The sequence below is a fragment of the Chionomys nivalis genome, chromosome 3 (assembly GCF_950005125.1).
Source record: "Chionomys nivalis chromosome 3, mChiNiv1.1, whole genome shotgun sequence".
Lineage (NCBI taxonomy): Eukaryota > Metazoa > Chordata > Mammalia > Rodentia > Cricetidae > Chionomys > Chionomys nivalis.
In genome coordinates this window covers 62,822,829-62,836,188 of record NC_080088.1, presented here as the reverse complement: position 1 = coordinate 62,836,188, position 13,360 = coordinate 62,822,829, and the positions used below count along the sequence as shown (strand labels likewise).

Below are 13,360 nucleotides of genomic sequence, written 5' to 3'. Positions count from 1 at the left end.
AAAAGTGATTAAGTGGCTCATGACAGTCTTCTAGACAGAACAGAGCTGGTGCACATAGAATTCAGAGACTGACATCATGCATAAATTCAAGCCAGACAAAATTCCAGCAGAGAGAAGGGGAAGTAGGCATGGACTCCGAGCCCTCACCACAAAGCTGTTTGCAGTTGTTACCTGCTGGGAGAGAGAAAATCAGTTTTCCCCAATGTAGTGACACTGGGTATATTAACCACACTCAGGGGTAGGTCCCATGCTCAGGAGTAGTTGACTAACACAAAATGGTCTCCACTGATTTTTATTGTTTTGGTTTAGTGGTTTTTGTTTTTAGGAGGGGTCTTTATTTTGTTTTCTGGGGCTATTGGCTTGTTATTCTGTTCTGTTTTGTTTGGGGAGAGAGTAAAAACATGAAGTTGGGGAGGTAGTGAGGTGGGGAGGATCTGGGAAGAGAACTTGGGGAGGGGTAAGAATATGATCAAAATATAATGTATGAAAAAAATTCTAGGTACTTTAAAAATGTAATAATAAAAAATAAATCTTTAAAAGAATGTATAAGTCAGGCTTGTCCTTTTAAATGGTACTTTATTTTTAGAGGAATCAGTATTTAAAGAAATAGAAGTCAGGGCTACTGTTACTGTGATAAAACACCATACTAAAGGCAAGTTGGGAAGGAAAGGGTTTATTTGGCTTATACATCCACATCATAATCCATCACTGAAAGAAGTCAGGGCAGGAACCTGGAGGTGGGAGCTGATGCAGAGGCTGTGGAGGGATGCTGCTTGCTGACTTGCTGCCTGTGGCTTTCTCATTCTGTGTTCTTTTTTATTGTCCATTTTTAAATTGTTTTTATTGCATTATATATTTTTCTTTGCTTCCCTCCCTTCCTCCTCCCTCTAATTCTACCCTCTCCCATGATCCCTTTGCTCCTGGTTTTTTGTCTTTTTCTACTTCCCATGTAAATTAGATCCATGTATGTCCCTGTATTCTTATAGAACCCAGGACCACTAGCCCAGGCAGTCCCTATCCACACCCCTATCAATCACTAATTAAGAAAATGCCATATGGACTTTCCTGCGGCCCCATCTAATGGAGGCATTTTTCTTACCTGCTGTTCCTTCCTCTCGGATGACTTTAGTTTGTGTTGTATTGACATAAAACTTTTCAGCACAGAAACAGAAGGTAAAAGATTCAGAGTTTAGTCCTATCTTTGTAACACAAACAGGTTACACTTTCTGACTGTTATACTCCCTTTATCTGTAAGGGAGAGATTACACCACCACATTTCCCAGTAAGTCTGAGGGTCAGGCAAATAATGCCCAAAGAAAGAAAGATAGTAGATGGATGATTTTTTAAGACTGTCAGACAGACACGGTGGTACATTCCTTTAATACTAACACTGGGGAGGCAGAGGTAGGCAGATCCCCGTGAGTTCAGAGCCAGCCTGGTTTACATAGTAAGTCCTAAACAGATCAGAAAACCACAAAGAATGAAGACACCTTATATTGTCTTTCTTTTTCATGGAATGCTTTTATATTTTACAATATTTTATATTGATCATATCATCTGAACTTCATTTAAGCTGACTACAAATGGTGCAGGGCAAGATATATTGAATAACTACCTAAAATTAATAAAACATCATGAACTTAATAGTCTGATCTAAACCCACCACCATTTTGTCACACTCATTTCTAGACATGTGATAGTGGAAGAAATTCCTCGATCTTTCAGAGCTCCATTTTTCTCCGCATGAAATTCAAGTATATGATAATATGATTCTTTCTCTAGGGATGCAACCATTCATCTTTATGATTCTAGCTTTATAATCCAGAGACATATTTCTACTGTAGAGTAGGTGTTTTAGACTTATTTATGTCAGCTTGAAGCACTGTTCTGCGATTAAAGCTTGGACAGAATGCTTTTGCCCTAGTGCACTCTTGGAAGTTCTTGTGCTTCCTCCCTCTCTGTTGCTCTCCCTCACTCTCCCCTCCCCTCCCACTCTTTTTTCTCTTCCCCCTTCCATATTTGTGGTGGACTTTGGGGGGGGGGGATGTCTCTTGGTACTCACACACACTCTTCACAAACAATAAGTTGGTTTCATTCTCTTTTTTGGTAATTGTTCCAATCATACATATTAATATCTTTCCTCATCTGAGATTTGACTTTCTGCAGTTCCATTTACACTCAAATATGGTCAAAAAATACTAAGTAGAAAATTCTAGAAACCATTGACTCATAAATTTAAATAACTTTTATTACAAGATAGAATTATACTTGTTTTATTTTGTTTCTAATTACTATTCATCTATTTCGGTGACTGGTTTAGAAATTAAACCTTCATAGGTATGTGTATACACACACACACACACACACACACACACACTACATTATTACTATCCAGTGTTTCAACTACCTGTGCAACATCTTGAGAGATATCCACTGTGGATCAGGGGGACTTATGTATATAATAATACTATAATTGACTTCCTGCCAGAACCTAAGACTGTAGAGGAGGAAGGTTAGCCGTTAATTTCTTTATTGAATGAGAGCCTTTCTAGTTTGCAATACAACAGAGTATTGAGTCTTAAATTATTGGACCAGTAGTATTATCTGACCAGTTATTTTTTTATGAGTAATCTTAAATAAAATAGCATGTATGCAGTTATCTGGATTAATTTTTTGGTAATTGTATACTGGCATTTGACTGAAGTTCCTTTATTCTATTGCTTTCTAGATTTTTGTTATTATATCGGTTTGTATTTTCAAATAACTTCAGGTTTATAAAGTTGCAAAGTGTATAAAGATGTTTCATACTTTTACCTAGATCCTCTAGTTGTTAATACTTGCACTTAATAATATTCACTTTATAATTTCTCTTATCTATATATTATCATCATCACCGTTATTAATTAGTTCTGTAAATTTTTGTTATTTAGTATAGCAGCAGTCACTACCAGATACTTTATTGATGATGAAACAGATCAGTAGAATGAACTTTTCTTTAACTGTTATTGTTAAATGGTCCAGTTCATTCCTGACTTGTCAGTTCCTTTTTCTAGACTATCTTTGCCATTGTACTACCCTTTTCCCTAGCTGCTAAATGATTTACAGGGTTTTCTCTTCCAAGATGTATGTAACGTCCTACTGTTTATATTTCCTTTATATTACTTCCAGGACCCTCATGCAGTCCTCTCTTGGGTAAAGAGTTTGAATATTCATTGAGGTTACTATAGGCAGATATGACAGAATGACTGTGAGATAGAGATCTTGGACTGGGTCTTGACAGAAAGTGTCTTTTGAAGTGAGATATAGGAAGTGAGTTTTTCTTTTCCCACCTAAAATAATAAGAAAACAGAAAACAGGGACTACCTTGGCCCACATACAACCTTGAAAAACTTAACAGGATAAAAGGTAATGTGGAATGAGAGACCTTGCTTACAAGGAAGCAACAAGCACTCAGAAGAAAGTGTGAAATTTATTTTAGGTATTTAGTGCACCTTGAAAAACTAGTTTATTTTCTATAGCTACATTTTCTGCCTTCTGTCAGAAGTGCCCTTCCCTTCATCTTTGCTGGTAGTAATGGTGCTATGATACTGTGTCTGTCTGTAGTGTGTATATATCTTCAGGTCACGCATTGTTTTCCTCCCTTCATTCCCGTTACTATAAATTGGAAAAATATAAAATACTATTTCAACAAATACCATGTTTTATCTTGATAGAAAATTTTAAGTGGGTAAATAATTTATGTACGCGTAAATATTTTCATTTCCTTCCTACTGCTATCACTTAGATATTTTACCATTACTTTAGGTGGCTGAACTTGAAGTAATCAGACCATTTTGCCACTTGAACTTTATGTCTGTAAGCTCTTATTTCAAACGACCTTTTATGACATTTTTCTTTTTTATAATTATGTATTTAATAATAAAATATAATATGATAAAACGAATTCATAGAGCTGGTCCAAAAAAAAAAAAAAGGAAAAGAGCCTAAGATTGGCAGAAGGATCAAACCCATTCATTCACTCACTCAGATACCCCATAAAAGCACTAAACTGGAAGCCATAATGTATACACAGAGAACCTAGTTTGCAGACACTGCAGGCCCTGTGAGTTCTTATGAGCTTTGCTCATGCTGATCTAGAGGGCTTTGTTTTCATGGTATCTTCCATCCCTCTGGCTCATCTCTTTCTGCCTCATCTTCTGTCAGAATCTCTGAGCCCCGAGGGAGAGATTTGATGGAGATACCCCATTTAGCACTGAGTGTTCCAAGATCTCTGACTCTCTGTTATGTCATGATGTATTTTAAATCAATAGGGTTTCTAATGTCATAATAGATTTATCTACCAGATGCTAGTTTGGTTTAAATTTGTAATTAATTTTTAGTACAACTATTCATGTTTTTTTTCTTCCAGTTTCATGTTTCTTGAGATTTCCCTTCAGATATGGTACTCTAAATTTTACCTTTATCTATAGGCAACTTATTCTGCATTGTTTGTTTTAAGTAAATATAAGATTTTGTTGTTGTATGTACATGTTTCAATATTTATAAATTATTAGAATAAAAAAGCATCCAGAATGATGATGAATTGTTGCTGACAGGTAACATTGTAATAATTATAAAAAAAATTATGGGAATTAGGTTTCCTTAAAAACCTACCCATTGCCGGGCGTGGTGGCGCACGCCTTTAATCCCAGCACTCGGGAGGCAGAGGCAGGCGGATCTCTGTGAGTTCGAGACCAGCCTGGTCTACAGAGCTAGTTCCAGGACAGGCTCCAAAGCCACAGAGAAACCCTGGCTCGAAAAACCAAAAAAAAAAAAAAAAAAAAAAAAACCTACCCATTGCATGATTGATACAGATAAGTAGAGGGAACCAGGTGGCTTTCTTTCCATAGTGGTTGAAGAACATAATTTCTTCTTTAACTTCAAAATGCCTTTTCTTTCTTCTCTAAAATCCTTAGACAGAACCCAGTGAAGCTCTATATGAGTATGGTAAAAATGGTCAGTAATCTCATTATGCCACTGAGAAGTAAGTCATTTCAACTGTCTGTAAAATCTCAGATGTCTCTAAGTTTTGCTTAGTAATAGTTTACAGGTAGAATCTTTATCATGTTTAATGTCACTAAATCGTCAAAGATAGATAACTTATATAGGGTTGAACATGTAGGAGTTCTCATCATCTTTGTAGATAATGAAATACTACCAATTTATTTTGAACTATTCTTATACGTGTAGTCCAATCTGAAACTGTTGTACTTATTTATTTTATTATATGATATATGCTCATAAGTAGTTGACTGATAATAGTGTATCATTTGGATACATGCCTGAGATGAAGGCGAAGGCGTAAGTCACAAACAATCCCATGCTAGTTTGGAATTATGATTAATATAATGGTTATTTATTTAAAGGGGAAAAAACTTACAGATCACCGTCCCAGACAACAGCCCTCTGCGCAATCAGGAAGGGAGTCTAGTCATCTAGTCGCCGGAAGCGGAGCAGGAAGTAAGAGAGCTCGAGGAGGGAAGTGGCTGCTTTTTTAAAGGGAAAGAGACCACGCCCCAATGGGCTGGTATCTCAGCGTTATTGGCTAGAGGAGCGGAAGGACCTCCCGCAACACCTCCCCCTTTTGTTTAAGTAAGAGAGTTCTAAACCTACTACGAAATTATATACAATAAGTACAAATATCCTATTCTAACTAGCTAAGGTCTTATATAATAAATAGCTTGGCCAAGTCATGAGTGGAAAGTAACTATATTTATATAGTCTTCAACCCCATTGAAGATCTGAGAAGGGAAATAATGTTACCTGAGTAATTAGGAAGTGCAATCAAACAACTTCCAAAACATGCAACAAATCACAGAGACAACTAGCTACCTGGGCAATCACCCAAGGTCACATTTGCAGCGTTGAAGCAACCAACTTTGGCTAAGGCCTAACATAACTGACATACCATTTTCAAAGGCAAGCAACTTTTCAAAACTATCTTACCCTGTCTTGGCAGGATATGACAGTCGTGTTTTATCCATTGATGCACGCTCTGTATCTCTGTCAGTGGTTGAGGTATGGGCATTTCTTTGCCCAAAGGCCAGTTCTGCCAAAAAGAAATGCTCCAGGTGGAGTGTCTTTGGTGCTCAACATTCTCTCGGGAATAGAGCGGTGTTGCCAGGAGCAATTGTGTCTCACTACCACAAAACTCTGAGTTAGATTAAAGGCCATTTTCTACAGCTCTTTGAAGAGGTTGAAGATTATCTATCTATACTGAGTATAATCTCTATATATCTAAAGAACCTGATTAGTCTAATTATAAATGACAAACTCAGAATACTATTGATCTATATAATTCTCAATACCTATCTAACTTAAAGACTAAGACAATAAATGACTGTGAAACAAATGAGGACAATGACTTCCAAATATAAGCAATGTACAAATATACATTGCAGTATGGTAAATATATATCAATACACAAACAATATATAAGTATCTTAATCAGAGGTAGAAATGTATACTGCAATATGGTAAATATATACAATATATATCAATACAATATTTGTCAATACATAAAAATGTTTTAAACAGGTAGAAACATGCATGCATACAATAGTCAATATAATTTCACTTTGTATCAATATATAAGAATCGATACCAATATATTTGTCTCAAAACAATAACTCACAAGTACCAATCTATTATCCCATCATCCCATTATCCCTCTTTTTTTTTTTTTCAAATGATCCCTGAGCTTATAAAATTCCTCCCCCAACCCTCAACCGTATACCAATTATAATCAACCCCTAAATGATGTCCCTAAACCCAAGGGCAAACTTTACTGGGAGAGGGGACGTCGTCCTCTAGAGTTACTTCCAGCTGTCATGGGGGCGATGTTCTTTCTGGGGGATCCTGTGAAAGTAAAATGATGGTTAAATTTCAAGATCAATGTCTTTTAAAATTGCAAATAGTCTCTGAGTATTTTTGTGCAGGTCTGGCCAGAGTGTTGTATAAGATGTGCACCATTTCAGCTAACCAAGTTGGAACTGTCTTGTGCAGCTGGTACCCAAAACAGGTCTTGTAGTAGCGTTATCAGTATCATGACGTCATATCAACCAGGTGGAGTTGTTGTTATGGGGCCCCATCTTCTTCCTGGAAACTTCAAATGTCACTTCAGGAAAAACTCATTGTTCATTGTGAAAAAACTTAAACATTAATCATATAGACATATATAGACATATATATATATATATTCAATGAAAGGCATGATAGATATATTCAATGAAAAGTATGATAGATATGAAGAAAAGCAAAGATGTTTTCTAAACTCATATTTCTTTCTGTCCCATATCATGACTCTTGATATGAGACAGAAACTCCAGAAACTCTGGGTTTTTCTCTTACCAACAGGCTTGGAATTGGAGAGGGACTGAGCCAGAGTCCAACTTCAAAACCAGCTCTATAAATTTAGAAATATGGTTTAATTTATTTTACTTACACAACCTATTCAGTTTTCTTGATAGTTCCTATTGGGCAGGTATTTTTCCATCTGTCAGTATCCAAACATCCAGGGTCCCTTGAATTTTTCAAAGATGAGTGTTTTCCTGTGGAGATAAGAACAGAACCCTGCCCCCATTCTATATGTTTTTCTTACCACCTGTATGAATATCATCATTGTGGATGAGTTGTCATTTCTCCTTTCCAAGAGGTTTCTCCTCTTCAAATCGAACCTTTATTAATTTTGATGGTATCCACAATTTTTCTTCTCCTGTGGAAACAAGAGCAAAACCCCTTCCCCAACGTAGCACATCTCCTGGCTTCCATTGAGAGGTCAGCACATCTATGAAATAAATTGGTTGATTTAGTTCAGCAGACTTTTCCATTATCCAGTGTCTTTCTGCTGCTGTCGTTCCTTTCTCATTAGCGTTAAGAAAATTCAAGGTCAATAAAGCATTATGTAATCTATTTCTGGGGGTATTTTCAGTCCCTTTCTGTTTGTTCAGCATACCCTTTATAGTACGATTTGATCTTTCTATAATTGCCTGACCTGTGGGATTATGTGATATACCTGTAATGTGTTTTATATTATAATAAGCAAAAAAGCGTTTCATTTTCTTAGATACATATGCTGGACCATTGTCTGTCTTTATTTGTGCAGGTATTCCCATGATGGCCATAACTTCCAATAGATGTGTGATTACTGAATCAGCCTTTTCTGAGCTCAGGGCAGTAGCCCATTGAAAACCTGAATACGTGTCTATGGTGTGATGTACATATTTTAATTTACCAAATTCCATAAAGTGGAACACATCCATCTGCCAGATTTCATTTCTCTTAGTACCCTTTGGGTTACTCCCTGCAGGCAACGGTGTTTGATTATAGAAGGAACAAATAGGACATCTCTTTATAATGTCCTTAGCTTGTTGCCATATAATGGAGAATTCTTTCTTTAGGCCTTTACTATTGACATGATGCTTTTTATGAAATTCTGAGGCCTGCAACACACTTCCAATCAATAATTGATCAATCTCAGCGTTGCCTTGTGCTAGAGGACCAGGCAGACCTGTATGGGACCGGATGTGTGTTATGTACATCGGACAAAGTCTGTTCCTGATTATGTCTTGTACCTGGATAAACAATGAAGTCAACTCTGTGTCATCTGGTATAAATTCAGCAGTTTCAATATGCAAGATAACTCTTTCTGCATATTGTGAATCTGTAACTATATTAAGAGGTTCTTTAAAATCCCTTAGCACCATAAGAATGGCATATAATTCTGCCAAAAGGCAGAATTATAAGGGCTTTGTTCCACCTTACTCAATTCATCTGACTTATAACCTGCTTTCCCTGATTTATTTGCATCAGTATAGAACATACGGGCTCCAGTTATTGGAGCATCACGTACAATTCTAGGAAGAATCCAAGAAGTTCTCTTTATGAGGTTAAGTCTACCACTTTTGGGATAGTTGCTATTAATTTCTCCCAAAAAATTAGCACAAGCTCTTTGCCATGGTTCATTGTCTTCCCATAACTTTTTTATTTCTTCAGTAGTAAAAGGCACTATAATTTCTGCTGGGTCTATACCTGCTAGTTGACGAAGTCTCAGCTTACCTTTTATAATTAATTCAGAGACTTTTTCCACATAAGTTTTAATTTTTTACTTGATTTATTAGGTATAAATATCCACTCTAAAATAATATCTTCCCTCTCCATTAGAATCCCTGTAGGAGAAATTCTGGAAGGCAATAAGACTAGGATGCAGCTAAGATTTGGGTTCACCCTATCCACATGTGCCTCCTGTAATTTTTCCTCAATCGTTGTCAGTTCCTTTTCTGCTTCAGCTGTCAGTTTTCTTGGACTATTCAAATCTTTATAACCATCTAAGGTTTTGTTTAAATGAACTATTAGATCAGGTGTTATCCCAACAGCTGGTCGTAGACTGGAAATGTCTCCTAACAATCTTTGGAAGTCATTAAGAGTCTTTAACCGGTCTCTCCTAATTTGTGCCTTTTGCATTTTAATTTTCTCTAACCCTATTCTGTAACCTAGGTAATTAATAGAATTTCCTCTTTGAATCTTTTCAGGGGCAATTTGTAATCCCCACCTAGGCAAGACTTTTACTTCTTCAAACATCCTTTCTAAAGTATCTTTATTTGAATCAGATAACAAAATGTCATCCATGTAATGGTAAATTATGGACTTGGGGAATTGTTTACGAATTATTTCCAATGGCTTACTTACAAAATATTGGCACAATGTAGGACTATTGAGCATACCCTGTGGGAGGATAGTCCATTGGTATCTCCTATTAGGCTGAGAATTATTATAAGTAGGCACTGTGAAGGCAAATTTTTCTCTATCCTTTTCTTGTAACGGTATAGTGAAAAAACAATCTTTCAAATCAATAACTATAAGAGGCCATCCTTTTGGTAATAGAGAAGGCAAAGGAATTCCAGATTGTAGTGGGCCCATAGGTTGAATTACCTTGTTGACAGCTCTTAAATCTGTCACCATTCTCCATTTACCAGATTTCTTTTTTACAACAAACACAGGAGAATTCCAAGGGCTGGTTGTTTCTTCAATATGGTGAGCATCTAGTTGCTCTTGCACCAGCTGTTCCAATGCCTGTAATTTATCTTCAGCTAGAGGCCACTGTTTGATCCATATTGGCTTCTCAGTTAGCCATTTTAAAGGTAGGGCTGTTGGTACCTCTAAAGGTTTGGTATTTGCTGTATGTTCTTGTACAGCCTGAATGGCTGGTGACCTTTTTCCATAATACCTCATCATATCCTTCCCAGAATTATGAGTTCCTGGAACTACAGGAATGTTAATCTGGGTATTCCATTGCTGCAGCAGGTCATGGCCCCATAAATTTATTGCGATATTGGCTATATATGGCCTTAGTCTTCCTATTTGCCCTTCAGGCCCTATGCATTCAACCCATTTGTGCTTTGTATCTCAGGCTGTTCTTGAGCTTGAGATTCTCCACCTCAGCCTTGTGGGGAATTGCAAGCATGTGTCTCCTCACTGGCTCAAATATTCACATTTTAAAGTAACCTACACAAAGTTGGGCATGGTGGTTTATACTTGCAGCTCTAGCATTTGGAAGGCTGAGGCAAGAGCATTGCTTTGAGTTTGAGGCCAGCCAGGGCTACATAAAGAAATCTAACCATGGGCTATACTGTGCAACATTGCCTCAAAACAACAAAAATTTAAATTTAAGTGCATAAATAAAAAGCCAATTTATTTATTTAGAAGAAAACTGTTTTGTGCTATATATTGCTTCTATACAACTTTGCTATGTAGTTTCGTTTTTTTCCAAAATCAGGGTTTCTCTGTAGCCCTGCCTGCCCTGGCCTTGAACTTAGAGATCCCGCTGCCTCTGTCTTCCAAATGCTGGCATTAAAGGTGTTCGCCATCACCACCTGGCTGCTGTGTAATTCTTTAGGGAATTAATATTAGCATGTAAGCATCTCTCTGAAAGTTTGTTTAAAGGACAATTGTTGTTTGTTTGATTTAGCACTCTTACAAAGAAATCTTAAATATTCTGAAAAAATAATGTTGAAATATATAAAGAATTTATAATTTCTGGTATATTTTTCACATGACAGTTAATTTTGTTCCTTAGTATCATCTATGTAAAAAAAAAAAAAAAACTTAAGAAGAAACCAGGTTGTTGGTTTTTTTTTTCTTCCCTTTCATTTCAAAGTTAAATTGATGCTTATTACAAATTATTTTGTGGCTGGTCTTAGAATAACAGCAAAGAGCAGGAATTTAAGCCCAAAATAATCTAAGTCTTAACATAGAAAAATATTCTAATTTTCCTCAAATTTGTGACTGATTTCTCTGTGTGTATGTTGTTTGTTTGAGGGGATTATATTTTTCATTTGGCAGATTTTTTTTTCTAGGTTAATAAAATGATTGGAATCTTTGTGGGATCCTTGGAAAAAATAACTGGATTTCCTTGCAAAGTAGTTTTGTTTTGTTTGTTTTACTAAAGAATACTACTTGGGTTAGAGAAGATTGTGGTGAGGTTTTTTACCAATGTTAAATTTGCACCTGTTTTCATAGCAATAGACTCTTAGGGGCTGGAGAGATGACTCTTTTGTTAAAGTACATGCCATGTAAGACTGGGAACAGAGTTCAGATCCCCAGAGCCCATGAAAATTGTGTTGGGTGTACATCCTACCCATAATTCGGACCCTCTGAATTTCATAGGCAGAAAAGGAGATGTGGAGGAAGAATCCCTAGAGCAAGCTAGGTAGCTGTAGACAGGCCACAGCAGTGAGCACAGTGAGAACATGAGAATGAGGTAGAATAGCAGGAGAGGATGGCTCCAGACATTAGCTTCAGGCCTCCACATGCACGTGTTCACACATGTCACTCATGCAGTGTGTATAAACACACTCAAGAAAATAGAAAAAGGGAAACTGAATAATACCATCTTATTTCTCAAAAGCAAACCTAGTTAGAAATGTTCTTATCTCATTTTGCCTCACTTAGCTGTACTGCTTAATGTATCTCACTTGAATGTGTCATTTTACATGTAGAAGGTTCAACTAAAAAAGTAACTTTAGAAATAGCAAGCCAGTGAAATCCAGTCCCTGTGAGATTACATCAGAAGTATCACAAGTTCAAGCTGAAACTTGACTAAAGAACAATATCCTGCCTTAAAAAACAAACCAATTAGCAGTCAGTCTTTGTTAAGCTGTTAGTATTTGGAGCATGGTAATGTAACTTGTTGGTTTCTTTGTTACACTAACACCTTATAACTCTTTCTTTACAGGCAAACCCTCCTCCAGTGCTGGTCAACACAGACAGCTTGGAGACACCAACTTACGTAAGTTCTATCCCATCACCACATTTAACTAATTTTGCCTTTTTTGTTGTTGAAGTTGATGTACTCAATACTTTCTGCTGCTGCAAACCTGATGATGATGGTACACACTTGTAGTTCTGGCCTTTGGATAAGTAGGAGTGCAAGGACAGCCTGAGTTGCATAGTGAGTGTAAGGCTAGCCTGGGCTACATGAGAGCCCATCTGAAAAAAAAAATACTGTATACAGAATATCTATAATTGGTAGTAAATAAAGCCATACTATCTTGTTTTGGTTGAGTTACTATAGTAAATGAAACAATACTACCTTGTTTTAGGTTTACACAAAGCAGAAATGGTAAAATTATAAATTTGTGTTTTAATTTTGAGTTTATTAATAACTTTGACTAAATGTTTTTATATACTGAATAATTTAGAGGATGGCTTATGTTTATTTCAGTTTCATGTGTATGAGTATTTGACTGGATGCATAGCTCTGCACCCTATGTGTGCAGTGCCTGTGGAGGCCAGAGGGTGCCAGATCCCCGTGGGGCTGGAATTACAAATAGTTGCCTCCATGGGAAATGAAGCTAAGGTCTTCTGGAAGGGTAGTCAGTGATCATTGGAGGGGAGTGGGCTGAGACAGGGTTTCTCTGTGTAACAGCTCTACCTGTCCTGTTCCAGAACTAGCTCTATATACCCAGCTGGCCTCAAACTCACAGAGATCTGCCTGCCTCTGCCTCCTAAGTGCTGGGAATAAAGGCGTGCACCACCACCACCCAACAGACAGCCAGTGATGTTAACTGCTGAGCCATCTCTCTAGCCCAACTCACAATAGTTTTGTGTAGTTATTGTAGTATATATATTGTATTATAAGTAATGCTTGTCACAGTAATTTTAGAATTTTAATTACATGATCGTTTTTTAATAAGCTGGATTATATATATATAATTAGTTTTAACTCTAATTTTAAATTGATTAGTTTTTTTCTCTAAACTTACTTTCTTAAATAGCCAGAGAAATAGTATAATTTAATACTTTTCATTTGAAAGAAAAATGG

At 36.6% G+C, this 13,360-nt stretch overlaps 1 protein-coding gene across 21 annotated transcripts in view; it reads left to right on the top strand.

The window, feature by feature from the left end:
- Dlg1 (discs large MAGUK scaffold protein 1) overlaps positions 1-13,360 on the top strand; it is a 197,447-nt gene that overhangs the window by 105,581 nt on the left and 78,506 nt on the right. For all 21 annotated transcript variants that reach the window (XM_057764321.1, XM_057764320.1, XM_057764319.1 and 18 more), the window contains one exon: positions 12,272-12,325. In XM_057764321.1, coding sequence (XP_057620304.1) covers positions 12,272-12,325 — 54 coding nt within the window. The remainder of the gene's footprint in view (positions 1-12,271; positions 12,326-13,360) is intronic.